The 25,295-nt window shown below is 35.5% G+C and overlaps 1 protein-coding gene across 2 annotated transcripts; it reads left to right on the top strand.

The window, feature by feature from the left end:
• Nucleotides 1-1,156: 1,156 nt before the first annotated feature.
• LOC127834537 (U6 snRNA-associated Sm-like protein LSm5) lies at nucleotides 1,157-23,247 on the top strand. 2 transcript variants are annotated; one of them, XM_052360442.1, is made up of 5 exons: nucleotides 1,157-1,283; nucleotides 15,580-15,675; nucleotides 17,917-17,944; nucleotides 19,913-19,985; nucleotides 22,310-23,247. In XM_052360442.1, the coding sequence occupies exons 1-5, from the start codon at nucleotides 1,244-1,246 to the stop codon at nucleotides 22,340-22,342; spliced, it is 270 nt and encodes an 89-aa protein (XP_052216402.1). In that variant the 5' UTR covers nucleotides 1,157-1,243; the 3' UTR covers nucleotides 22,343-23,247. The 2 variants fall into 2 exon arrangements, with proteins under 2 accessions (XP_052216402.1, XP_052216399.1); XM_052360439.1 differs by lacking the exon at nucleotides 1,157-1,283 and adding an exon at nucleotides 4,114-4,200.
• The last annotated feature ends 2,048 nt before the right edge of the window (nucleotides 23,248-25,295 follow it).

Raw genomic sequence — 25,295 nt, 5'->3', positions numbered from 1 at the left:
CAAAGAAATTATGTGTCATGGTGTCCGAACACTCTTGTGCTCAAGAATTCGCGTTAATTGTTTGAAAGCGAACATCAATAATCCGCTCTTTGTCCTGTAGTTGTATATATATGAACAAAGCATCAACAGCGTGTTCAATGCCGATCGACTTCTAAAAGAAACTACTTTTTTTTATTCATCGAGCCCTTAGCTGTTGTGGGATCTGTTTAAATATATCGTTTTACTCGCTGTTCAGCAGCTTTTGCGTTTTACAATATCTTATATTATTTTTAATTAAAATAAAATCCGAATGTTTTGTTTTACCAGCAAGAAAAACAGAATTTGTAAATTAACATAAGGTCTCTGTATCTGGTTGTGGATGCACAGCCTATCAGCATTGACGCAACGGAAGAGAGAATGGTTAATCCCATTGTAGGGCTGTTGACCTGAAGTTGTCAACTGTATTGTCGTGACGTACAACAGTATCTTCTAGTTTATTCAAATCTTATATTGTCTTAGGGAAGAACGAGGGTTTGTTTTGTTAAGTATTGCATGGCATTTACTCAAAACAATTTGATTTATTTAGTGAGTAACGTTCGAATATATTTTCTGCCTTGAAATATAGAAAACAAAGTGCAGTAACTCTGCGTTTTGATTTACGGACTGGTGTTGTGGCATGGCAAGTCTGGCACCAGCCGCTTAACAACCTTAAAGAAAAAAAGTCAATCGGTTGGCATTCTTTCTTTCTTGGAGTGTAGGGATCAGCATGTCGTGTAGCATACTTGAAATGCAGCCTGGTGTTTTGTTGGAGTTGTCACCGGAAATGCTCGCTTCCTGCTCTGGGATTGTCTTAAGTTTTTCAATGTCCTTTTGTAGGAATGGGTCCCGAACGATGGAGCTGTATGCTAGAATCGACCAAACAATATTTCGCACGAGGACGCCAAGTGTGGAGTTCGCTTTTTCGAGATCTTGTTTATGTGAGAGTTCCAAGTTAAGTCTTTAGATATTGTTACCCCGAGATCTGTATGCTCCGAAACTTGTTCAAAGATGTGGTTCTCAAGCTGATAGAAATAAGATGATTTTTGGTTAATGATCTGGATGTATCATTTGTTTGATTGAAGCGCATTCCAAATGTTTTGGTCCAGATGTCTAATTAGTTCAGGTATTGCTGAATGATAGCGTAGTCCCGACAAACATGAATACCGTCTTTACACGTGACCGTTTTGACCGCGAGGGAACAAGCGTTTTATGACCCCCACAAAACATGGCGACTTTCACAAACCCGTCGCAACTTTTGCCACTAGGTAACATTAATCTGTTGAATATGTTGTCATTTCATAAAGAACTTCGCTTTTTATAAAGTCACTAATAAGATCTTTACAGGAGTGGTTTAAAAATCGCATTATTAGTGCGGCGTTAAAATCATACTACATTTGTAATTGAAAAGCCGGTAATTCATCAACGTCATTCAAACGCTTAAGAAAATGAAATATGGAATTATATGTTTTCCACTTAGTAGCCATTATGTATCAAAGTTGTTATGTTGTGGAAGACATATTACTTCATTTTGTGTGAGGCATATTTTTTGTTTGATTGTGGTCTTATGTGAGATAAACAGGAGGTCATGTCTGACAGACCAACACATTTTTGTATAAAGTACTGGTAAACGGTAGCAAGTCTGTATGAAAACATACACATTTTGGAAGTGAACAAATACCAAAACAAGGGCTCGACATTAAGGGTAGCCCAACTGTCTGGGACAACCAAATTATGAGTCCTGACAACTAAGTAAAAAATTTGCTAGTCAGTGCAGTGATTTTTTTAGCCCAAAATCAGCGCCCTCACACTACTTTGGGGGAAGGGGTCTGCAGCCCTTAGGAGGCAGGGGTGGCGAAATCAAATGTCTGAGTTGCCCTAGTCGTACATTTGCTTGTCTGGGCAACTGACTTTTTCAATTAAGTTGTCCGTGGACAACAAGCTTTTTAAAAGTCGCGTCCAGGTATACAAAAATACATTGTATTAAAGCCATAATTAAGTTTTACAAAACCGGATGTTGACACGCGATTACATTGTCAGTGCTATTTGCGGAGCAATCAAGCTTAAATACATGCACTTTCCTGCGCAGTGATCTCCCTTATTCTATATGAGACCGGGAGCATGCCGCATTTTCAACATTCGGCCCGACTGTTAGACAGTGTACAGACTGGTTTCTTTATTTTTACAATCAGACGGAAATAAAAAGTATCAATCTAAGATAATCAAAACACGGTCTACCTTGTTATTAAGACGACTTTAATGGTAAAGATGAAATTTTTTTTTTAATCTTCAACAACGGAGCAGAAACCCGAAGCTTTGAGCAGCCCACCTCCCAAAAAACTAAGTAAGATTATGATAAAAAATATGATCTAAGTAAACGCACCAGAACTTTTCAAGAAACTTGGCTAACCGATTTTCAATGGTTACCAGTTTATATAATCAAATTGCTACCAGTAGCGGAGCCTCAGTCTGATGAGGTTCACATATTGGACTAGTTTAATTTGTTAAGATTACAATGTACTTATGTTTTGCACATGTTTTAATAACACTAGCTTCGCAAGATTTAAAGTTTGAGAAAGTCTTTATATTGTTTATAATACAGGGTTCGACATTAACTTTTTTTACAGCAAGACCGTCGGACCAGCTCCTCTTAAAATGTACTAGCCCGAACCTGATGTCTACTAGACCACAAATGACATAGCAAATGAACACAATTGTGTCATGTAACTGTTTAATCAGGATTTATCAGTAAATAATCAGTGAACACCAGATTTTTTTTGATGCCTAGAGTAAAACAATAAAATAAAACTTTTTTTTGCTTTTCTCCGTCAAATTCAATCCATGGGAACTGAATCGATTTTCCATCTAGGATAAAATTGACGTTTTCGTGTTTCTTCATATTTACGTTTCGTGTCAGTTTAAGCTTTGGATTCTTTTTTATTAACTGATTTGTCGGACGAAAATCCAAACTTGAACAAAGCCATTCTTTAAATTACATTCTCTTGTCTGCTACGAACAAATGTTTACATTGACAATACCGATTTTCGATAGAAGTCGTAAAATCATGCTCTACAATTTTACGACACTTCAGAAAATCATATATATTCATGACTACTTTACCAATGGAAACAAGCAATTTCTGCAGGAAGCTCTCCTTTGCGTCTATAAATAGCGATGAATCATGTGGATGCTCCGCGTTTATTTAAATACACTAGTTTTGTTTTAATGTAAATAACGGATACGAGAGCAATTTTACACGTTAAATATAAAGGTTTTCACGCAAGTTAGTTATAGTTATATGAATCAGTATAGATTTTTTATGTACGACCAGTGGGACAAGCTAGCCCGCAGTTTTACTAGCCCGACCACCGATCTTACTAGACAATGTCTGTCGGACGTGCCTTAGTGTCGAACCCTGTAATATACTGCTATAATGAATGTACCATTGAAATACAATTATAAACAAAACAAGCAAATCATACTCATTTTGATATATTCCACATTATTTAACATTAATCAATAAATGCGTTTATAATTTATTTAAACATTAACGGACAAGTGTAGTTCAGCAACGAGCAAGTTAAATTTCCTAAATGGTTGTCCGTGGACAAGTATAGTTTTTTGAGATTTCGCCACCCCTGGGAGGGGGATTTTTTTGTAAATGGGGGAATTTTTTATAACAAAACACAACAACTGTGTTGAACTGTTATAAACATATATTTCTATATATGTGACTGTCTATAGGACAGAAAGGTGGACTTATACTCAATCTTTATTACAGTAATCTTATTTTAAAGTCCAAATAAATTGCGGTTGAAGGGGTCCAAAGATCGCGACCTAGATATATCCGGCTTGCAATATACATTGTCAGGTTATAATTGCATGTTTAAGTATGCATTAGCATAATTTGCCAATCTCAAAACACGCTTTTTTCTTACCTTATTGAAGTATGTATTTTATCCATATGTTATTCATTGGTATAAAACAAAACATTATTCCATGTAAGTATTTTCAAATTCGTATTATTAAATTTGTAATCCGAAAACAATTGCCAAGTTTTATTGTTCAAGCAAGCATGCACAAATTAGACCCCATGTACAAAATAACAACAATGACGTCATCTTATCCTCATGGAAAGCATGGTTCATTTTGACAAACTGAGGGAGCTTTGCCTCTCAATTAAAAGTCAGTAGTTTACACTGTATCTAACGCGCATTAATTGTTGAGATAGGTCAGTATTGACTTGTGACATTTACAGTTAAAATTGTATACACCTTCATGTGTGCACTGGTGCGTTTTGGCAGTTCAAAGCAATTTCAAGAGAGAATGTTAACACCCGAAATGACCTGATGTTTGGCAAGAGGAGTTATTGTTTATCGCAGTACACAGGTGTTACAGTGATGTACAATGAAACCAAACAATTTGGTCAAAACTGGATTATGAATATCTGATTAAACAGAAAATTGAAGTGGGTGAAAAAAAGGGTAAAATACTAGCTTGTACCTGATTTTATTTCTGCAAATTCTCAGATTAAAACATGTTATTTGGGGATAATGCTCGTCACATTTTTGGGAGCCATAACCATAGCCGATTTGTGATATATTGGACAACGCAATATAACGGACAGTGATATATTGGAGTCAATTTTCAACTATAAATCAGCGATTTTTTTTCTCATTTTTTGAAGGGAAAAAAATCAGTTTTGGGGGGAAAAAGTATACTTTTCAGGTAGGGGACTGCCGCCGAAATTCGGCGGCAGCAGGGTTCGACACTAAGGCACGTCCGACAGACATTGTCTAGTAAGATCGGAGGTCGGGCTAGTAAAGCTGTGGGCTTGCTTGTCCGACTGGTCGTACATAACAAATATATACTGATTCATATAACTATACCTAACCGAAAACCTTTTTCTTTTAATGTGTAAAATAACTCTCGTATCCGTTATTTACATCAGAACAAAACTAGCGTATATAAATAAACGCGGAGAATTCACATGCTTCATCGCTATTTTTAGACGCGAAGGAGAGCTTCCCACAGAAATTGCTTGTTTCCATTGGTCAAGTTGTCATGAATATTAATGATTTTCTGAAGTGTCTTAGAACTTTACATCATGTTTTTACGACTTCTATTGACAATCGGTATCATCAATGTAAACATTTTGGCGTAGCAGACGAGAGAATGTTATTTAAAGAATGGCTTTGTTCAAGATTGAATTTTCATCCGACAAATAAGTTAATAAAGAAGAATCCGACGGTAAAACTGACACAGATTATGCTGGAAAAAGGGCCTTGGAGCTGTGGTTGCATGGAGCACAGCGGTCAAGGAGGCCAGAATTTGATGACCTTGAATAAATGTCACCTGCTGTACAGACATCATTTATTTGACTGGTGATAAACAGTGAAATTATAACAAACAATTTATGTTGTTAAATAGTTTTATTTTATTTTTTACTCTTTGCATCAAAATGACTTTCTTGTGTTCAATAATTATTTACTGATAAATAATTGATTAAACAGTCACACGACACAATTGTGTTTATTTGTTATGTCATTTATGGTCTAGTAGACGTCATATTCGGGCTAGTACATTTTAAGAGGAGCTGGTCCGATGGTCTGGCTGTAAAAAAAGTTAATGTCGAACCCTGGGCAGATTTGATAGCTTGAGGGCCCTGAAAATTACCGCCGATTTTCGCTGCTTCCCAATTGCAAAATTCCACGTTTTTCCCAAAAATCTGCCAAAAATTTCCCCCAAAAAAGCCCAATTCCCCCCCCCCCCCTCCAAATTTTTTTTTTTTTTTTTAAAGAAAGAAGTCTCTTTTGACTTTAATAATTATAATTTCAGGGCTCCCGCTGCCATTCGCAATTGTCGCCAAATGCGAAAGTTTTAGAAGAGTGGCTATTAAATCTGTCAATTTGCTAAAAACTAGTGGCGAAAAAACATTTTTTTTTTTTTTTGCAAAACAAATGGCATAAGTGACTTGACAGGAAACAATTTCCTGCATGTACAAATCTCAAACATGTAAATTCGGCAAAATATTCTGAAAATCTAGCCAGTCTTCCCATAGCTTCTCCCCCTTCGTGGAATCTACCTTGCAGGAATGAGCATTCTCAAATCATAACGCAGTATTTGCCACGCATAAAAAGCGTGCATGTTTTGCACACGTGCTAAAATAAGAAGTGTCGTCATATTGGAAGCATTTTACAAAGCTAATAGGTTTGTTTGTTCTGATGTTACGTATATGCAGGCTGTCAAGCGGTCATACTTTTTAACCAGGTTTTCCGAAGGAAAAAACTGGTTATTAGATTGGCGAATGCGGGCGGGCTGGCTGGCGGGCTGGCTGGCGGGCGGGCGGAACAAGCTTGTCCGGGCCATAACTTTGTCGTTCATTGTGAGATTTTAAAATCATTTGGCACATTTGTTAACCATCATTAGACGGTGTGTCGCGCGAAAAAATTACGTCAATATCTCCAAGGTCAAGGTCACACTTTTGAGTTCAAAGGTAAAAAATAGCCATAAATGAGCTTGTCTGGGCTATAACTATGTCATTCATTATGAGATTTTAAAATCATTTTGCACATTTGTTCACCATCATGGGACGGTGTGTCGCACGAAAGAATCACGTCAATATCTCCAATGTCAAGGTCGCCACGACTAAAAATAGATTTATTTTAAAACAAACTTACAAAGGGGGTTAATTTTGTTTGTTCATTTCAAAAGTTCAGTTTGAGTTGTCTCCCTTTATCAGATTTTTTTTCACAATGAAAACCTGGTTTTGTGACAATTTTGTCCCTTGTTCCTACTTTTTCATCAGGATCCTACTTTTTCCTATTTTTTTACCAAATCTACTATTCCTACTTTTATGCACCTGGTAGGGTGGCATATAGCAGTTGAACTGTCCGTCAGTCAGTATGTCAGTCAGTATGTCAGTCTGTCCGTCCGAAAAAAACTTTAACATTGGCCATAACTTTTTCAATATTCAAGATAGCAACTTGATATTTGGCATGCATGTGCATCTCATGAAGCTGCACATTTTGAGTGGTGGAAGTTCAAGGTCAAGGTCATCCTTCAAGGTCAAAGGTCCCAAAAAATAATAATCAAAGTGGCGTTCTCATGAAGCTGCACATTTTGAGTGGTGGAATTTCAGGGTCATGGTCATCCTTCAAGGTCAAAGGTAAAAAAAAAAAAAATTCAAAGCAGCGTTATAGGGAGCATTGTGTTTCTGAGGAACACATCTCTTGTTCATTTTCAATGGAGAAAAAAAAAATCTTTAAGAGTTTATTTAGTAAACTTGCAGGATGAATGAATCTATGGCATGACTGTATCCCTGTTAAGGTGCATTCATCTAGATGAGACCTGACAACCCATGCTGACTGTCTGCTAGCACCTTTTCAGGAAGCATAGATATTTATTTCTTATGTAACTTTTGAAATTATTGAAAAAAGTTTTTTTTTAAGTAACAATAGTGCCTTTTTTACTTCCTTAGCATTTGTACACTGCAGACTTCACTACCTTACAAAGTTCCCAGTGATGCAAGAGCTGAGGGAACCTTATTGTTTATTCCAGTTTTATTTTGTTTCACTTGACAACAATTTGACCAAACCTTAATTATGCATGTTTACATGATATTGCTGTTTGGAATGTAGAGATATAGAGATACATGTATTGCATGAGTGGTTATGTAATATTGAATTTATTACACAAGTTATTTGAAAAAGATAAAACTGATGCTTTGCCGAGTTTTTATCATTTACAAAATTTACATAATGTAATAAATTCCTTATTACATGACAACAGATATGATGTCCTATTGATATCATAGGTACATCATGTTTATTAATTAAAGATAAATGCACAGAGCCTTAATGCCCTGATACATTTTCTGATGATGCCATAGCTAGTGAGGTAACTTCCAAGGTGTTACAGCGTAGTATTAAAAATATTAAACCGCATCATAACACTCCCGCGACGCCATCATTGATGTAAAAACCATTATTTGAAACTGGAATAAACAATGTAGTGCAACTGTTTCATTGACCAATCAATGACGTCATAAAAGATGTCAGGTGATAAGGTTATAAGGTCCTTTCTCCAGTTGCATAATCTGCTCTGCAATGACCAGTCATTTTGAATGTAACTTAAGTCATTATAACTGCACCCTATTGTCAATTTAAAGGTTTCAAAATGTAGCTGTAGCAGAGCATTGACACTGCTTCATATACTAGTATTAATCTTGTACAACAAGTTGGTGTATCACTAAATAAATTTGTCATGCACAATATGTTACCATTTTTATATTGAAACAACAGGTTTTTTTTTCCTTCTTTGTGACCCGCCGAAAATTGGCCCTTTCCCCTCCGATTTTTTGTACTCCGCAGCTGGTAAACTTTCCCCTACATTTCATTTTCCCCTCCAAAAAAAAAAATATTTTTTTTTTTTTTTTTTTAAAACCTTTAAATATATAAGTTAACCTGATCCAGTGTAGAAAATAGAAAAATATTGCATAATTAAATTTTCTGTTTCCTTGAATTTGTTTTAAAAACAGTAAAATATGCTTAATTGATTATTTAAGACTTCCCTTATTTTCCCCCAAAATCCGGCGTTTCGTGTGATTTTTTCCCCCAAAAATCCGGCGTTTCGCGCGTTTTTTTCCCCTCAAAAAGGCCAGGCCCTTTCCCCAAAATCAGATAAAATAAACCTCTACACAGAAGACCTCTAACCTCTTATTTGATGATATACCAAATTGAACAGCATCTAATTATACTTCTTTAACAGGGTAGTTTTGCTTGAAGCTTAATTATCATTGATACAGTTACACTATAAGTGCTAAAATGCCTAGTGGGAAAACAAAGTTTAACCCTTCATGGATGGAGAAGTTAGACAACAGTGGAAATACACTTGGATCGTGGTGCAAGAGAGATACTGGCAATGAGTTTGCAGGATATTGTACTGTCTGCATGAAGTCAATCTCGTGTAGTAATCATAGGCGGATCCAGGGGGGGGGCGTATGCCCCCCCCCCCCATAAATCGTCATTTTAAAGTAAAATCAATTCATTCGATGTTTCACACTTAACTAGATCTAAATCACCTATTTAAACTTGTCAAAGCCTACAAAATCACTAAGATGGTGGAGCTTCCAGGGGGCTTCGCCCCCCTGGACCCCCAAAACTATAAACTATGCACTTTTTTGGCATTATAAGAAGGTATTTTAATGAAAGTATATAAGGCGTGACATGCTCCAGAAGTGGTTGTCAAAGCCTTCAAAATCATTAAAATCGTAAAAGCTTCCGAGGGGCAAAGCCCCCCTGGACCCCCAAACAATAAACTATGCTCTTTTTTGGTATTATAAGAAGGTACTTTGAAGAAAGTATATAAGGCGTGACATGCTCCAGAAGTGGTTGTCAAAGCCTTCAAAATCACTAAAATCGAGGAGCTTACGAGGGGCTTTGCCCCCCCCTGGAACCCCTAGCACGGCTTTGCCTTGCACCCACCAGGGGCCCTAGCGGACCCCTGGACCCCCAGCGAATCTTTCAACCAGAAATCCTGGAACCGCCCCTGGTTATTCTGGTGCTAATCAACTGAGTCATGCAGACGGACAAAAACACCAGGAAAACATGAAATACATGCATGATAATTCACAAAAAGCGTTTGTTTGGAAGTGCTCCAAACCCAAGCAGCTCTTTGAGGGTGGTGGGGATAAATCTATCTGTATGCAAGTACATACGTCACACAAGGAACAGGTACAAAAGGATGAAATCCTCTGGACCCTTAAGGTAGCTTCAAGTGGGTTTCCATTCAGAACATGTGATGGCACTCCTGCTCTGTTTCACGCTATGTTTCCTGGACCTGTGTCTAAAGATTTTGTATTATGTATTCCTATTTTTGGGGGAAAAGTTCCTACTTTTTTCCTACTTTTTTTCCAAAAGTAGTTCCTAATTTTTCCTACTTTTTGAAAAAAGGTCACTTGACAGCCTGTATATGTCTGTTCCGTATCAACACTTTGTCATACTCTATAATTAATTAGAGATGGACAAGTATAGTGTCAATTGATGATCTCACAGTTTGAAAGCGACGTTACAAAATCGGTGCTGATTAAAGTAATGTTATGAAGCAATTATGTTAACAGGGTTTTTTTTGGCCCGATTTTATAGCCGAAATTCGGCTATGTTCCCAATCCCAAAAAGTATACTTTTTTCCCAAAATGTGGCAAAAAATTCCCAATTAAAAAAAAAAAAAATACTTTTTTTTTTTTTTTTTTTTAGAAAGAAGTCTTATGTGTATTTTATCTCAATTTTAATTCAATTACATCTAACAAAGTATTATATGATTTTTTTTTCTTTTAATTTGAATGATTATGAAGAGTTAAATCAAATTTAGTATTTCCCTAATCAGTGGACTTTTCGTGTGGAAAAAAAGGCTAATGAATTTATTTTCCCAATTTCATAAAAATACAGATAAAATTCCCAATTCCAAAGCCATGGGCTAGCTTCCCAAAAAGTGGAAAAAAAACCCTGGTTAAATTTTGTGCCGATCAACAGTTAAATGATATTAGTTTATTTTATTTGCAATTAAAATACCCCCAAACTATTGCCAGTTAACACATGTAATAAATTGTTAGAAATATAATTATATTTCAGGTGTAAAAATTAGTTTATTGTAAACAGAAATTTACTTACACTTGTTTTAGGACTTATTTGTTGGTGGCGACAGAGGGGGGTCAAAATTAGACCCATTTTTTCAAAAGTCTGTCAATATTCCACCCTCCCCTCCCAATACATTATATAAAATGTTTTTAATTTAATTGATTTGCTGTTGTAACCCTCAACAATGAATCATTTTGACGGTTATATGCATTTTATAAAATGATCAAACGTTGGGTACCTACTTTTAAAAACTGTGCATAATATGAGATCATTTGCATGCCATAATATGTATGCTACAGATTAACAGCTAGATAGTAAACAATTATCTTGACAAAATATATATTGTTGTATGTCTTTATGGTGAATATAAATAAATATGAATGACATACATTTCCCTATGTTTGAATTGTATTTGTTGGTAAAAAGCTACACACTACGGAAATGAATTGTATACACTTTGAATAATAGGATTTAAGAATGGCTACAAAATGGCTCATATTTGTTTAAAGTGGCGAAAACAAATTTTTTAATAAATGGCGAAAATGGGTGGCGAATGAAAATTATAACCCAGCGAGAGCCCTGGATTTCTTAACTCTAGATCTCGATTTTATTTTATAAACATCCTACAAAATGTATACCTTTTGTTTAATTTAGTTCTTTTTGTCGATAAATAATTCCCAAATTTGCCACTTTCATTTATCCAAAATAGAATCCCAATTTGACCAGACTCCTTTTCCCAAAATGGCTAGAAAAAACCCCTGAATATGCACTTAAAAACAATATTAATTCTGTTACTTATAATCATATTTATAATGCTTAATTTTTCCCAATTTCATGGTTTATCGCGCAATTTTTCCCAATTTCACGGTTTATCACGCTAATTTTCCCAATTCAAATGGCACAGGCTGTAACAAATAAAAGCAAATAAAAGAAAAGAAAATAAAATCACTGAGTCAGACAGGATAAGTGGTTGTTATAGTTATAATTTAATTACTTAGAAAAAATGCCTTTAAATCCGTTATTTCTGTGGAGTTACCACAAACCTTTTTGGATTATATTTTGTTTACGTTTATACAACAAAGGGCAAGATACCGTTATCAGAGCTCCAGATAAGGATTTGTGAAATTAGTAACGGTACTGCCACTGACAGAAAGAAAAGGAGTACCGGTACACTGAAAATCAATTAGTACCTGTACTACCATATCCAAAAATACAGGTAGTACTGTACTACCAGTATTCTTGGATATTGAAGGGTGTATAACTGACTTAACAGAAACATTTGCAGCAATAAATATATTTAGCTTCTTAAACAGTTACTGTATTAGGTTTTCCATTCTGAATTATGATGCAAATACAACTACACATTAAACTAATGACTAAATACTATTTCTTCATTTGTCTTGACAAGAAAACACAAGCCAACTTTGCAACTAGTAAGCTAAGTAAATAAACCTTAATTTCACTGTCTCATCTCAAAAAAATCATTGCTTTAGCAGTTAACTGTCAAAGTTGGCATAGCAAATTTCCAATTTAACCATAAAACCTCTTCTATTTTCTCGATGACGAGCCAATCATATTTGGTTTTCCAATCTTCAACAGTTTTTGTTTGGATCCGTTTCCCATCGTGTTTTCTAACGTTTTTAGCCACCGATGCAATCAAATCGTTTAATATCGGGGCGACAATGTCTTTTTCTGAATGTCAGGATGGTTAGACGACCGTATGTAGCCATTTATGATTGTATGACAAGAAAGTGTTTTTTTGAACAGCTTTCGGTTTAGCCGGCCTTCCCTTGCACGCAGACATATTGTTTTTGGCGGGTTTACGAGTTACCTGAAATCACGCGACGTAATAGACAATAATACCGGAACCCAGTCTACAACTTTTCTGTAATTTAAATTAACGAAAAGTGCCGTTAGGTTAGAGACCAACAAATCACGCCGCGCTGACGCGGATGTATCGGTACGGCCAGATTTTTTCGGAAATGCGTAAAAGGGATATTAAAGTCGTAATTGTACGTCAAGTTTTTAAAAATAAATGCGTAAACCTTCATGAAAAAGCCGTATTCACAGCTGTACGGCCCTTATCTGGAGCTCTGCCGGTATTCTGATAGCTACATGTGATACTACACCATACTGTTCACAAGGGAAGCAACCCTTAACATTTTTCTTTGCCAAGATAACAAAAATATTCTCCCTTGTAAAGAATATGCATTTTATGACACTGGTACACATCAATCTTACAGACAATTAACGTTGTGACGTCATCTTTATGTATAAAATGATTTTATGACATCATTACCATTCGTGGTTTGTTTTCGTTAGTACAATGCCGTCTGCTTAAAAATGTCATATCTGCATTCCTCTGGTTTTGTATGGCCCTGGTAGGGTGGCATATATCAGTTGAACTGTCCGTCAGTCTGTGCGTCTGTCCGTCCGAAAAAAACATTAACGTTGGCCATAACTTTTGCAATATTCAAGATAGCAACTTGATACTTGGCATGCATGTGTATCTCATGAAGCCGCACATTTTGAGTGGTGGAAGTTCACGGTCAAGGTCATCCTTCAAGGTCAAAGGTCAAAAAAGAAATTAAAAAAAATAATAATTTCAAAGCGGCGCTGTAGGGGGCATTGTGTTTCTGACGAACACATCTCTTGTTGTCTTCAAAATCACAAGAAACTTCAAAAGGTATTATGGCTTTGTATAATTTTTAAAAATCAATTATCTCGAGTTTTCCTGTTCTTCTAGTCAGTTCTTTTTGTATTGAAATTGCCTACAATAATGTTAACATGTATTTTGAACGATTAAAGTCTTTATGATTTGAGCATCTTGTATTATTTTATTATTTTGCAAAGTACTGAGCAGTATAAGATATAATGGTCAGGACAAGTTGCTTTTTGGTCAGGACAAGTGAAATTTTGGTCTACTTGTCCGACTGGACAAGTGGCTTCAAAAGTTTATGTCTAGCCCTGACCAAAACACACATTTGTTATTTGTCAATCTATAGTTTCATGTGTATTATTGGACATAACAACGAAAACTGCATGTAAATCGGCATTGCTTTTACAAAATACTGGCTAGATTTAGCTACTTGTAGTAATCTGTCTCATGTACAATGGTTCTCATAACATCGGCCCTTCTGATCAGTTGCTTAGATTTGTTACAATGAGTATGTGCTTGTTCTTAAAAAAGTATATTAATGAAAAAACGAAACTCTAGCTCATGTTATGCTTAAAATATTGTTACATTTTATTCAAAAATAAGCGGCATATAAAACATTGGATAAAGCTACTATTAATCCATAAACAAACTAACAATTGTGTGTTACGTTATTTCTTTCTTTCTTTCTGTCAGTGTATGTGTCTGTCTGTCATTGTATGTGTGTGTCTGTCCCAAAACGTTAACCTTGGTCATAACTTTTGCAAAATTGATGATAGGTACTTGATATTTTGCATGCATGTGTATCTTCTGGAGCTGCACATTTTGAGTGGTGAAAGGTCAAGGTCATCCTTCAAGGTTAAAGGTCAAATATATGGCTTCAAAGCAGCGCAGTAGGGGGCATTGTGTTTCACAAACACAGTTTGTTTTTTTTCGTTAAAGTCATGATACCATGAAGATGGCCAATACTATGAGAATAAGGGATACTTTCCAAATCAAGCAAAAAAAATTCTTATTCTGTAATTGGCCTCAGAAAAGATTCCCAAAGAAGAAAAGATGCAGCAGTGTTGTTCCAAAACTGAACTCCCTGCCAGTGAACACATCAAATCAATAAGTTACTATTGTGTTACAAAGTGTAAGATCAATTTAACTCTTTCAGTGCTGGAACCGAATTTCAGAACGTGGCGTCTCATCAGGATCCAAACTGTTTGCTATTCTGATAGTATTCTTTGAAAAATATCGAAGAAAATGCCAATTTTATAAATTCGGCAGACGACATTGTAGCAGACGACAAATTTTCCAGCATGCAAATGGTTAAGTTTTATAACACAGCACATGCAATCAATGGACCTGTTCCTGTTTCCAGTGTATTTTTCCATTCTCCATCTTAGTTCATGTTAAACCTGATTGTTGTTTTTACTGATATGTGGCATACAAGTTAATACTTTCGGTCACACAGGTGCGTTCAATTGACAAAGTTTGGCTTCACGAAAAAGGCTAGGGCTTATAGATTTCTCTGTCTATTGAAGTATAAGAACAAAATCACTGAAGATGCCTAATTCTAGAGACTACTCAGAGTCATTTAGGCCTGTTTCCTGTGTTAACCCTTTGCATGCTGGGAAATTTGTCGTCTGCTAAAATGTCTTCTGCTGAATTTCTAAAATTAGCATTTTCTTCGATTTTTTTCAAAGAACACTATCAGAATAGCAAACAGTTTGGATCCTGATGAGACGCCACGTTCTGTGGCGTCTCATCTGGATCCAAACTGTTTGCAAAGGCCTTCTAAATCCGGTTCCCGCACTGTAAATGTTAAACACCTAGTACACTACATCTTGGTTACATGTCACATGCAAAGATCGACATTTAAGTAGCTTTAAGGGGTTTCCACAGTTTTAATTAAAACTTGTGAAGTTTGTCATGTAATGCTTTCGATTGATAAATGTAAATGTCAGAACTAAAGAGCTCCTGTATTTTACAAGAAAACAATATTGTAAAGGAAAAAAAAAAAATTAGTTCTGGGCTGAAATGAGTGACCTTTAGATTAAAAAGCTACCTTCTTAATCAGTGAGCTGTCAGAGCTGTTACATCACTAAATGATAAAAGCAATTATTATTTGAAACAAAATATTTATAAAAAATGTATTAATTCACGCTTGTAACATTTTATTATTTTTATCTATTCTTATGATTTCTCATAAACTAAGGTCTATTTTCAATAGGACTTTAATATACTTGATATATATTATAATCAATTTGTGTTTTTATATTTTAGAGTTAGTGGACAAATGTATTGGATCAAGGATACATATAATTATGAAGAACGACAAGGAGCTGGTAGGAATACTGCTGGGTTTTGATGACTATGTCAGTATCCTTTGTGGCCAAATTGTGGGTGAAACAAATGAGTACCAATACTCTGTAATAGTTTGGTAGTCATTGTAATTAAATTAATATCTGGAATATAGTGTTAAGATTTTAAAACTAACTGTTGTGAAATGTTTTATTTTTTATACCCCCACAAAAGAAGTTTAGGGGGGTATATAGTAGTGAACTTGTCTGTCTGTCGGTCTGTATTAAGTGTCTGCTCTCTAATTCAAGTAGTTTTCATCCGATCTTCACCAAACTTGGTCAGAAGTTGTATCTAGATGATGTCTAGGTCAAGTTCAAATTTGGGTCATGCCGGGTCACAAACTAGGTCACGGGGTCACTTAGTGCATTTAAAACATTAAGCATGTTGTCCGCTCTCTAATTATCATCGGCCATAGGCGGAGGGATATTGTTTTGACGTTGTTCATCCGTCCGTCCGTCTTTCCGTCTGTCTGTCCGGAGCCATATCTTGGAAGTGCTTTGGCGGATTTCATTGAAACTTGGTATGAGTATATATATGGATAAGATGATGATGCACGCCAAATGGCATTGTACACCATCTGTTTATATCGGAGTTATATGGCCCTTTGTATCTTGAAAAATTGCTTTTTTGAGTGTCAAATATAACACTTTTGTGTCCAGAAGCATATTGGCGGGGGATATCAATTCAACGAATTTGCTTGTTCAAGTAGTTTTCATCCAATCTTCACCAAACTTGGTCAGAAGTAGTATCTAGATAATGTATAGATCAAGTTTGAATATGGGTCATGCCGGGTCAAAAACTAGGTCACGGGGTCACTTAGTGCGTTTTAAACCTCACCATGTTGTCCGCTCTCTAATTCAAGTAGTTTTCATCCAATCTTCACCAAACTTGGTCACAAGTTTTATCTACATGATCTCTAGGCCATGTTTGAACATAAGCTGTCGGGCCAAAAACTAGGTCACGGGGTCATTTAGTGCATTTTTTAACATTCATTTTGGTGTCTGCTCTCTAATTCAAGTAGTTTACATCAGATCTTCACCATGCTTGGTCAGAAGTTGTATCTAGATGATGTGTAGGTCAAGTTTGAACATGGGCCATGCTGGGTCATAAACTAGGTCACGGGGTCACTTAGTGCGTTTTAAACAATTAGCATGGTGTCCGCTGTTTTTTGTGAAGACAACACGCAAAATATTCTGTGTCAATGCGGCATGTGGGGGTATTTGTCACGTCTGTGACAAAGCTCGTGTTATTTTTAGGTAAAAAATATAAAATAAAGAAAATGTAAGAACCCATTGTACTGGTATACTGGTATGCTGAATGATATTTAATATAGTGTCAGCACCCATCAATGTTTTGACTTTGTAGTCAGCTAACACGAATCACAAAGCTTTTCAGTTCTTTAAAGTATTCCAGTGTTTTTATGCTCCCCGAAATAAATTTTTGGCGGAGCATATAGTTACCAGTTTGTCCTTACTTCCTTTAATATACTTCCTTCTTTCACACTTTTGGTACCGTTTCTTATAGCACCTTAAATACTTTACCATTCTCTTTCATATTTGGCAGGTACCTTGCATGGACCTCTACCTTTTGATGAGGTTTGAGGTCACTTGGTTCAAGGTCAAGGTCATCGAGGCTAATAATAGATTTTCCGTCACGCTTTTGTTACAGTTTCTAATAGCACCTTTAATACTTTACCGATCTCTTCCATATTTGCAATGTAGGTACTTTGCATTGACCTCTACCTTTTGTTGAGATTTGAGGTCACTGGGGTCAAGGTCACCGAGGCTAATAATAGATTTTCTGTCATGCTTTTGTTACAGTTTCTCATAGCGCCTTCAATATTTGATTGATCTCTTATATATTTGGGATGTAGGTACCTTGCATGGACGTCTACCTTTTTGAGGTCACTGGGGTCAAGGTCACTGAGGCTAATAATAGATTTTCTTTAGGTCACACTTTTTTCCACACAAACCATATATCGACAAAGCATCATTGGGGAGCATCCATCAGTTTTACTGATATCCTTGTTTTTCATCATTTTGGGAATGAGTCTGGGTCCCTTGGATTGGGAAAAAAAGACGTTGTTTTCGCTAAAATTGGGAAATTAGTGTTGTTGTTGATTTGCTAACAAATGCTTCAAAATTGACAAGTAAAGTGTTTTCAGTAGTATATTTACTAAGGTTATACTGAAAGAGCTGGATGGGAGATGTACTAAATGTTGAGATCTATTTAAGAATATATATCCTTTACTCCTAGCAGACATGGTATTAGAAGATGTAATTGAGTTGTAAGTATTCTTCATGAATTATTGAGCATTTCCACACACTAAGTATCTAGTAAGTACATGTATATACAATATGTGCACTTGAAGCTGTAACAACATATTGGTTAGAGTGATCTAAGCTTACTGAACAGTGTATGTCTTTTACTTTTGGTAATTATGTCTTAAAAGTGTATTCAACTTCCTAAAGAATAAGGATTTCATGTATAAAAAAAATATGTGATTCTTATTTTGCCTTGTATGTTATCAATAATGTTGACCAGTATATATTTAGTATATTTATGTTTGAACATTTACATACCTCTTTCATAATGCCAGATTTTAGTACCTACAAAAAACTGGCTTCTGTTGTTTTTAACTTAAATACTCACAAGCACACATATTTTTATCCCCCGCCATAGGCGGAGAAATATTGTTTTGGCGTTGTCCGTCCTTCCGTCCGTCCTTCGTCCGTCTGTCTTTCCGTCCGTCCGGAGCCATATCTTGAAAGTGCTTTTGCGGATTTCATTTAAACTTGGTATGAGTATAGATATGGATAAGGGGATGATGCACGCCAAATGGCATTGTACACCATCTGTTTATATCGGAGTTATATGGCCCTTTGTATCTTGAAAAATTGCTTTTTTGAGTGTCAAATATAACACTTTTGTGTCCAGAAGCATATTGGCGGGGGATATCAATTCAACAAATTTGCTTGTTTATCATCAATTGTCAGTTTATTTTATTTAATTGCATAACTTTTATTAGCTCACTTGGTCAGCTATTGTGATCATCCTAAGTGTGACATTGTGTGGTGTACAATGTTTTTTGTCAACTTTTTAGCTAGATTCTCTTAATGAAAAATGTTCAGATGCTTATTTGTACAACCTCTATGTCACTGTCCAATCATGTTTGTCATTAAACTATGTCACTAGATCATATCTTTTTAAAAACCTTGTCACCACTCTTTATGCCAAATTTATAACTCAATCTTGATGCACAAGGTCAGAATATTTGTATTGAAAATATCTTTTCCAAATTTGAGTCTGGGTCATTATCGTCCGAAAACTAGGTTACCAGGTATAACTTGGAAAAACTTTTTTACCATTCTAGAAGTCACATTTGTGACTCAATCTTTAAGAAACTTGATAAGAATTAGGCAAGATTTCAATCTGGGTAAGGTTTGTCCAAAAACTAAATCACCACTTTTTACTACCCTAAGAGCTTCATTAAGAAATCAATCTTGAGTTCACTTGTTTATCTTGACGATATTTAGGCCCAGTTTTTATCTTGGTCATGTGTGTCCAAAAAATAAGTAACGAGGTCATATTTTGAAAAAGCTTGTTACCACTCTAGAAGCCACATTTATCACTCAACCTCGATGAAACTTGGTCCGATTGTTTATCTGTGTCTTGTTCTGTGAAAATTGGGCAAAATGCATGTGCGTTAATTGTTGTCCCAGATTAGCTTGTGCAGTCCGCACAGGCTAATCAGGGACGACACTTTCCGCTTAAATGGTATTTTTCGTTTAAAGGAAGTCCCTTTTTACCTAATATCTAGTTTAAGCGGAAAGTGTTGTCCCTGATTAGCCTGTGTGGACTGCACAGGCTAATCTGGGACGACTCTTTACGCGCATGCTTTATGTCCAGTTTTCTCAGAACAAGACACATCTTTACAGTAGCTATGCCAAGATTGAATCTGGACAGGTGTTAACAAAAATAATGTCACTGGGTCAAATCATAGAAAACCAATACTACCATTCTAGAAGCCTGTATGACTCAATCTTGATCAAACTTTGTTAGAAGTTTTTCTTTACTATCAAGGCCATGTTTGAATCAAGTGTGGTAAAAAATGATGTCATATGACAAGTCTTTGACCATTGGTGCACTTGGAACTCAGGTGATTTCCTCAGGGCAATCGTGCTCTTGTTTCATAAATAAATGCCCTAGCAGGTTTTCAGTTACATAATCACTTGTTAGATACTTATATTTAAAGTGAAAGCACTCCAGAGGGAAGGCGAGTCACCAAGCTGGATCAAATCCTACTAAATGGGAACAACATTACCATGGTTAGTATAGCAATTGTATATCATGTGTTTTATGTGCAAATGATTTAATAAATATTAAATTTAAAAAGAAGTCCCTGTTCAGTGTTCAGAATTTTGACTTATAATTTTGGGATCAACTATTTTGCCTGTTGTGCCTTATGAGTTGTCAGATTTGTCTTTGGTACATTTTTCTTACAAGTAACATCTCCTCCTCAAGCTGATTGTGCTGATTTCAGGAAACTTTGCAGATGATTTTTGGGTGATTCTTGCAAAGTTGTGGTCTGCTTCATATAAAGAACTAAAAAAATATTTTAAAAATAGGAACTCAAAAAATATTCTCTGACATTGCAAGTGTCAGTGATTAAATTATCATTAGTATGAGTATTATTTTATAAAATTCCTCCACTAAAAGTGTTCAAATTCACCCCTGGGAATAATAATTGTAAAAATATCTGAAACCAAAAGGGTTAGTATTTGAATTTTTTGTGTGTGACATTGTATTTAGATGATTACTCAATTTTGTTTAACCGTTTGCATGCTGGGAAATTTGTCTTCTGCTAAAATGTCGTCTGCTGAATTTCTAAAATTAGCATTTTCTTCGATTTTTTTCAAAGAATACTATCAGAATAGCAAACAGTTTGGATCCTGATGGGACGGCACATTCTGTGGCGTCTCATCTGGATCCAAACTGTTTGCAAAGGCCTTCAAAATTCGGTTCCCGCACTGAAAGGGTTAATAATCCCTCTTGGGTCAAAGCTGGCTACACCCAAGGGGGCAACTATTTATATAGACTTATATATCAAATAACTTCTGAAATGTATGAAATTGCATGATTCTAGGGTTAAGTGTGAAGCTTGTAACTTAGTTTATCGGTCCTCTCCTAAGTTTGTTCAAATGCTCCAGGGGTCAATAATGGCGTTGCTCCTTAACATTGATGAGCAATTTAGGGACATCTTGGCCCTTATGTTTTATTTTCAAAGAACAAACGACATGCATCTGCGTTTGCATCTCCATTATGCTCTGGAGAAGATTAATGTGCAGCATCTCAATATCACTGTTTCTTCTACAGTTGTTCATTTAAAACTGTTAATATATTTGGGATCATTGATTTGTTCATAAAAAAACTCAGGTTAACATTTGCTTCCAACGTTTCCATATATCCGTATCAACCAAGAAATTGAAATAAAACTTCAGGGTGTTTATAGAAAGTCAAGGTCATGAACAACTACCAAGACCTAAACCTAAAATTGTAACCAGCTTTTAAGCTGGATTATTTCCCCTTAAACTTGGTGATCAGTTTAATATTTGTGCAAGATGATATTTTGCTTCAGGTTTGCATGTAGCAGGTACATATCTCTGTAACTTCTAACGATATTCAATTAAAACTCCACACGTCTTCAGGATCATTATGTGGGGTCACTGACAAAGTCCCATAACTTCCTCTTTCAAATAGCAGCATTATATATATATATGACCTTTTTTTGTACTTCAGGCAAACATTTGCTTGCAACAACTCTGTATGTCTACATGTATGACTACTACATGTGAATTCATGGCTATTAATAAATATAGTCAGTCACTGACTAAGACCTATAACTTTGAACCGACTTTTTAGCAGAATTATGCCCCCTTTAAAACTTACAAATGTTATTTTTGGGATCGTCATCTGAGGTCATTTTCCTAGGCTCATAACTCTGAATTTATAAGAATTATGACCCTTTTTCTACTTACAAAAATAAGGAAACACATTAATCTGTCTCTAGTTGGTTACCTAGCATGGTGTTGCATCAAGTGTCTATTGGGTCTAAGTTTAGGTAACTGCTGCTAAAAATAGAATAAAGTGTGCGCTCAGTACCTTTAGTTCTATTGGAAATATTGAGCAAAAAGTGTGTGTTAGGGTAGGTACATGTATAATGATCTAGCGAGAAATTATACAGACAGACAGACAGAGAGACAGACAGTTTATTCAGACTTATACACAAGTACATCATATTCATACAAAAGTATACATATTATTTTCTATCACGTAACTAGCTTATATGAAGGAATACTTTTCTCATTTTCATGATATATTGCCAAATAAACAACACTTTTGTCATTCAGTTGTGTTATATTGACCAAGTCAGGTTAAGCCCTCATGTTTATTACTTGCACATAGGGACTCCAAATGCCGGTAATGTTTATTACTTGCACATAGAGACTCCAAATGCCGGTACTACAATACTACATGTACATTGAAAAATTGTCTTATGAATTGAATTTGAATGACTTCATTCTTTGTGATTTATGGTAACCACCTCTTAATATTGTGTACAATACTTTTTTAATTGGACCATTGTTTACAGCTTGTTCCAGGAGGTGAGGGGCCAGAGACTTGAAGGTTTGCTACAGGGTGAAACAGTGGATTCTTCACCATACCGTGTATTGTATACAAAATCTGGCATCATCATTTGTTCATACTTCATCATGGAAACATTGCATTTGTTAGTCACTTATCTGTTTTTGGGTAAATCATGTAATAAATAAACATGTCAAATTTTTTCTTCACTTTTAATATACGTCTTTTCTTTAATTTAAGTTAATTTGATTGACATTTATTAGGCGTATTTTACCTTAACCCTTGTAAAATTTGTTACGCAAAGAATGTTAACGTATTAAGAATGGAAATAATTGTGTTTATACCTTATTATCCCCCGCCATAGGCGAGTGGAAATTGTTTTGGCGTTGTTCGTCCTTCTGTCTTTCCGTCCGTCCGTTCGGAGCCTTCAATTGGAAGTGCTTTGGCGGATTTCATTGAAACTTGGTATGAGTATATATATGGATAAGAGAATGATGCACGCCAAATGGCATTGTACACCATCTGTTAATAACGGAGTTATGGCCCTTTGTATCTTGAAAAATGCTTTTTGTGTGTGTCCGGAGCCATATCTTAGAAGTGCTTTGGGGGATTTCATTGAAACTTGGTATGGGTATGTATATCAATAAGAGGATGATGCACGCCAAATGGCATTGTACACCATCTGTTAATAACGGAGTTATGGTCCTTTGTATCTTGAAAAAATGCTTTTTTGAGTGTCAAATATAACACTTTTGTGTCCAGAAGCATATTGGCGGGGGATATAAATTCAACGAATTTGCTTGTTTAAAATTCCTTTTGTGTATGTATTCTCATATAAAAGACATTTCTGCAGGTGTAAATACTTGTGTTTAATTTAGTCTTCACTCCATTTCAACTAACATGCAGTAAAATAATTGCAATAAATCACAAAATGGAAAATTTTAATGGTGTTGCATTCTCACTTTTTAATTGTATCGAAGAAACAAGTAAAACTAAAGATGTCCATGAGAGAGCTATTCTAGACAAAACTTATAAAGGTAATAGAAATACTACCAATATTGTTACTCTGAAATGAAAGCAGCAAATGGGTAAAATGGACCTTATCTTAAAAAGACTTCTTCACAGATTAGGGAATTTTATTAGTGTGTCACTAAATGCCTTTTATTGCTAGAATAACTATGTATTCAATGGAAATCATACATGAGAATTGTAATAAAATTAAAGCTCTCGGGGCAACACAAGACCCAGCAAAAATTACAGGAGGTTTAGTTTAAAGTGCAAGGTAAAACATAGTTGTTATTGCACATAATTTAATGAAACAACATTTTTTGTTGGTGACCAACCGTGTTTGTTTGTAATCACATGGCAATAATAGAATGAAAATGATGGTTTAAATCCTTGGTTTGTCAAAAAATGCCAAAGAAAGCAGTAAAACTGCATTCAATTTGCTAGCCTATTTAATGGCATTATTGACCAAATTGTAACATATGCATCCATCCAAAATGAAACTATAATAAACGAGTATCCCCTGCCTAAGGCAGAAGGATATAGAATTGGGATGGTCAGTCCGTCTATCCGTCTTGTCATGAAACATTGTAGGGCTATGTCTCAGAAACTTGATAGGATATCAACATGATGTCAACATGAAACTTCATAGGTGAATAGATCTCAATGAGGAGAAGTGCCATGCACAATAACCATAACCCTGTACTTTCTTTAATGAGAGTTAGTGCCCTTAGTTTTTTTCAGGGCTATATCTCAGACATCATGCAAGATTTCAACATGAAACTTCATGGGTGTATTGATTTTAATTAGCAGAAGTACCATGCTTAAGAACCATAACCCTTTACTTTCTTAAATAAGAGTTATTGCCCATTGTTGTTTTTGTATTATTGAACTTTTTATGGCTATATCTCGTATATGACAGAACATTTCAACATGAAACTATATGGTGTGTAAAAATCAACGGAGAAAAGTGCCATGCGTTAGAACCATTACCCTGCACTTTCTTAACTAAGACTTATTGCCCTTTGTTGTTTTAGTATACTGTAAATTATCATGGCTATATCTCATATATGCTACAAGATTTCAACGTAAAACTTCAGGGGTGTATAGATATCAATGAGGAGAATTGCAATTCATACAAACAACTACCCTGCACTTAATTATTACCTATAAAAGGGGCCTTTTCACAGATTTTGGCATATTTTGAAGTTTGTCATTAAATGCTCTATATTGATAAATGTAAACATTGGATCTAAGAAGCTGCAGTAAAAACATCAAGAATAAACTTTAAAAAAAGAAAAAAAAGTTGGTTCGAACCAGTGACCCCTGGAGTTTTGGAGTAAAAACCACTTAGACCGCTCGGCCATCCTGCCAAGTATATATGACGTACGTATCTTATACTTTATATAAGCGATCTTCGTAGTTTAACAAAATTAAACGACAATAACAGAACTCTCCTAATTATTCAATCGTTTCACGTTGCAACGCTTTATAATTTTCAGGTTTTTAAATCGTCAAAAGATGCATGTAATGGATATATTAGAGCATGGTAAATGTTCAGTTTAACTTTTTCCTCACAAATATCATAACTAAAACGAAAATTTGCGAATCTGAAACAACTTTTTCAATTTTGTCAATTTGCCAAAGCGTGAAAAGGCCCCTTTAATTATTGCCATTAACTTAATTAATATATTTTATGTCAATGGATTGCACAGATCAATAAATACAATTTATTTGGCGGGGGATATCAATTCAACGCATTTGCTTGTTCATCTCAATTGTAAAGGTTAAAGGTGCGGTTTATAGTCTGCTTCGATATACATCTTAAGCCGACTTCACAATCAACCCCCCGATCACTGGGATTTAAGTCTTCCGTTAACATATGGCGCACCAGGCAGCCACGGCACATTGGCTTATTTCCCTCACAGGTACCCATTTATACACCTGGGTGGAGGAGCAAGCGTGGGATTAATTTTTTGCTCAGAAAA

The sequence above is a fragment of the Dreissena polymorpha genome, chromosome 6, assembly GCF_020536995.1.
Source record: "Dreissena polymorpha isolate Duluth1 chromosome 6, UMN_Dpol_1.0, whole genome shotgun sequence".
Taxonomy (NCBI): Eukaryota; Metazoa; Mollusca; class Bivalvia; order Myida; family Dreissenidae; genus Dreissena; species Dreissena polymorpha.
The sequence above is the reverse complement of the archived record's forward strand: the minus strand, read 5'-3'. Positions and strand labels throughout refer to the sequence as shown.

What these genes read in the sequence shown, in the direction of transcription:
- LOC127834537 (XM_052360439.1), top strand. Translation starts at nt 4,146, where the DNA reads ATGGAAAGCATGGTTCATTTTGACAAACTGAGGGAGCTTTGCCTCTCA. An exon ending in GCTTTGCCTCTCAATTAAAA is followed by an intron (nt 4,201 to 15,579) that starts GTCAGTAGTTTA and finishes TTTATATTTTAG; the next exon opens with AGTTAGTGGACAAATGTATT. An exon ending in ATGGGAACAACATTACCATG is followed by an intron (nt 19,986 to 22,309) that starts GTTAGTATAGCA and finishes CATTGTTTACAG; the next exon opens with CTTGTTCCAGGAGGTGAGGG.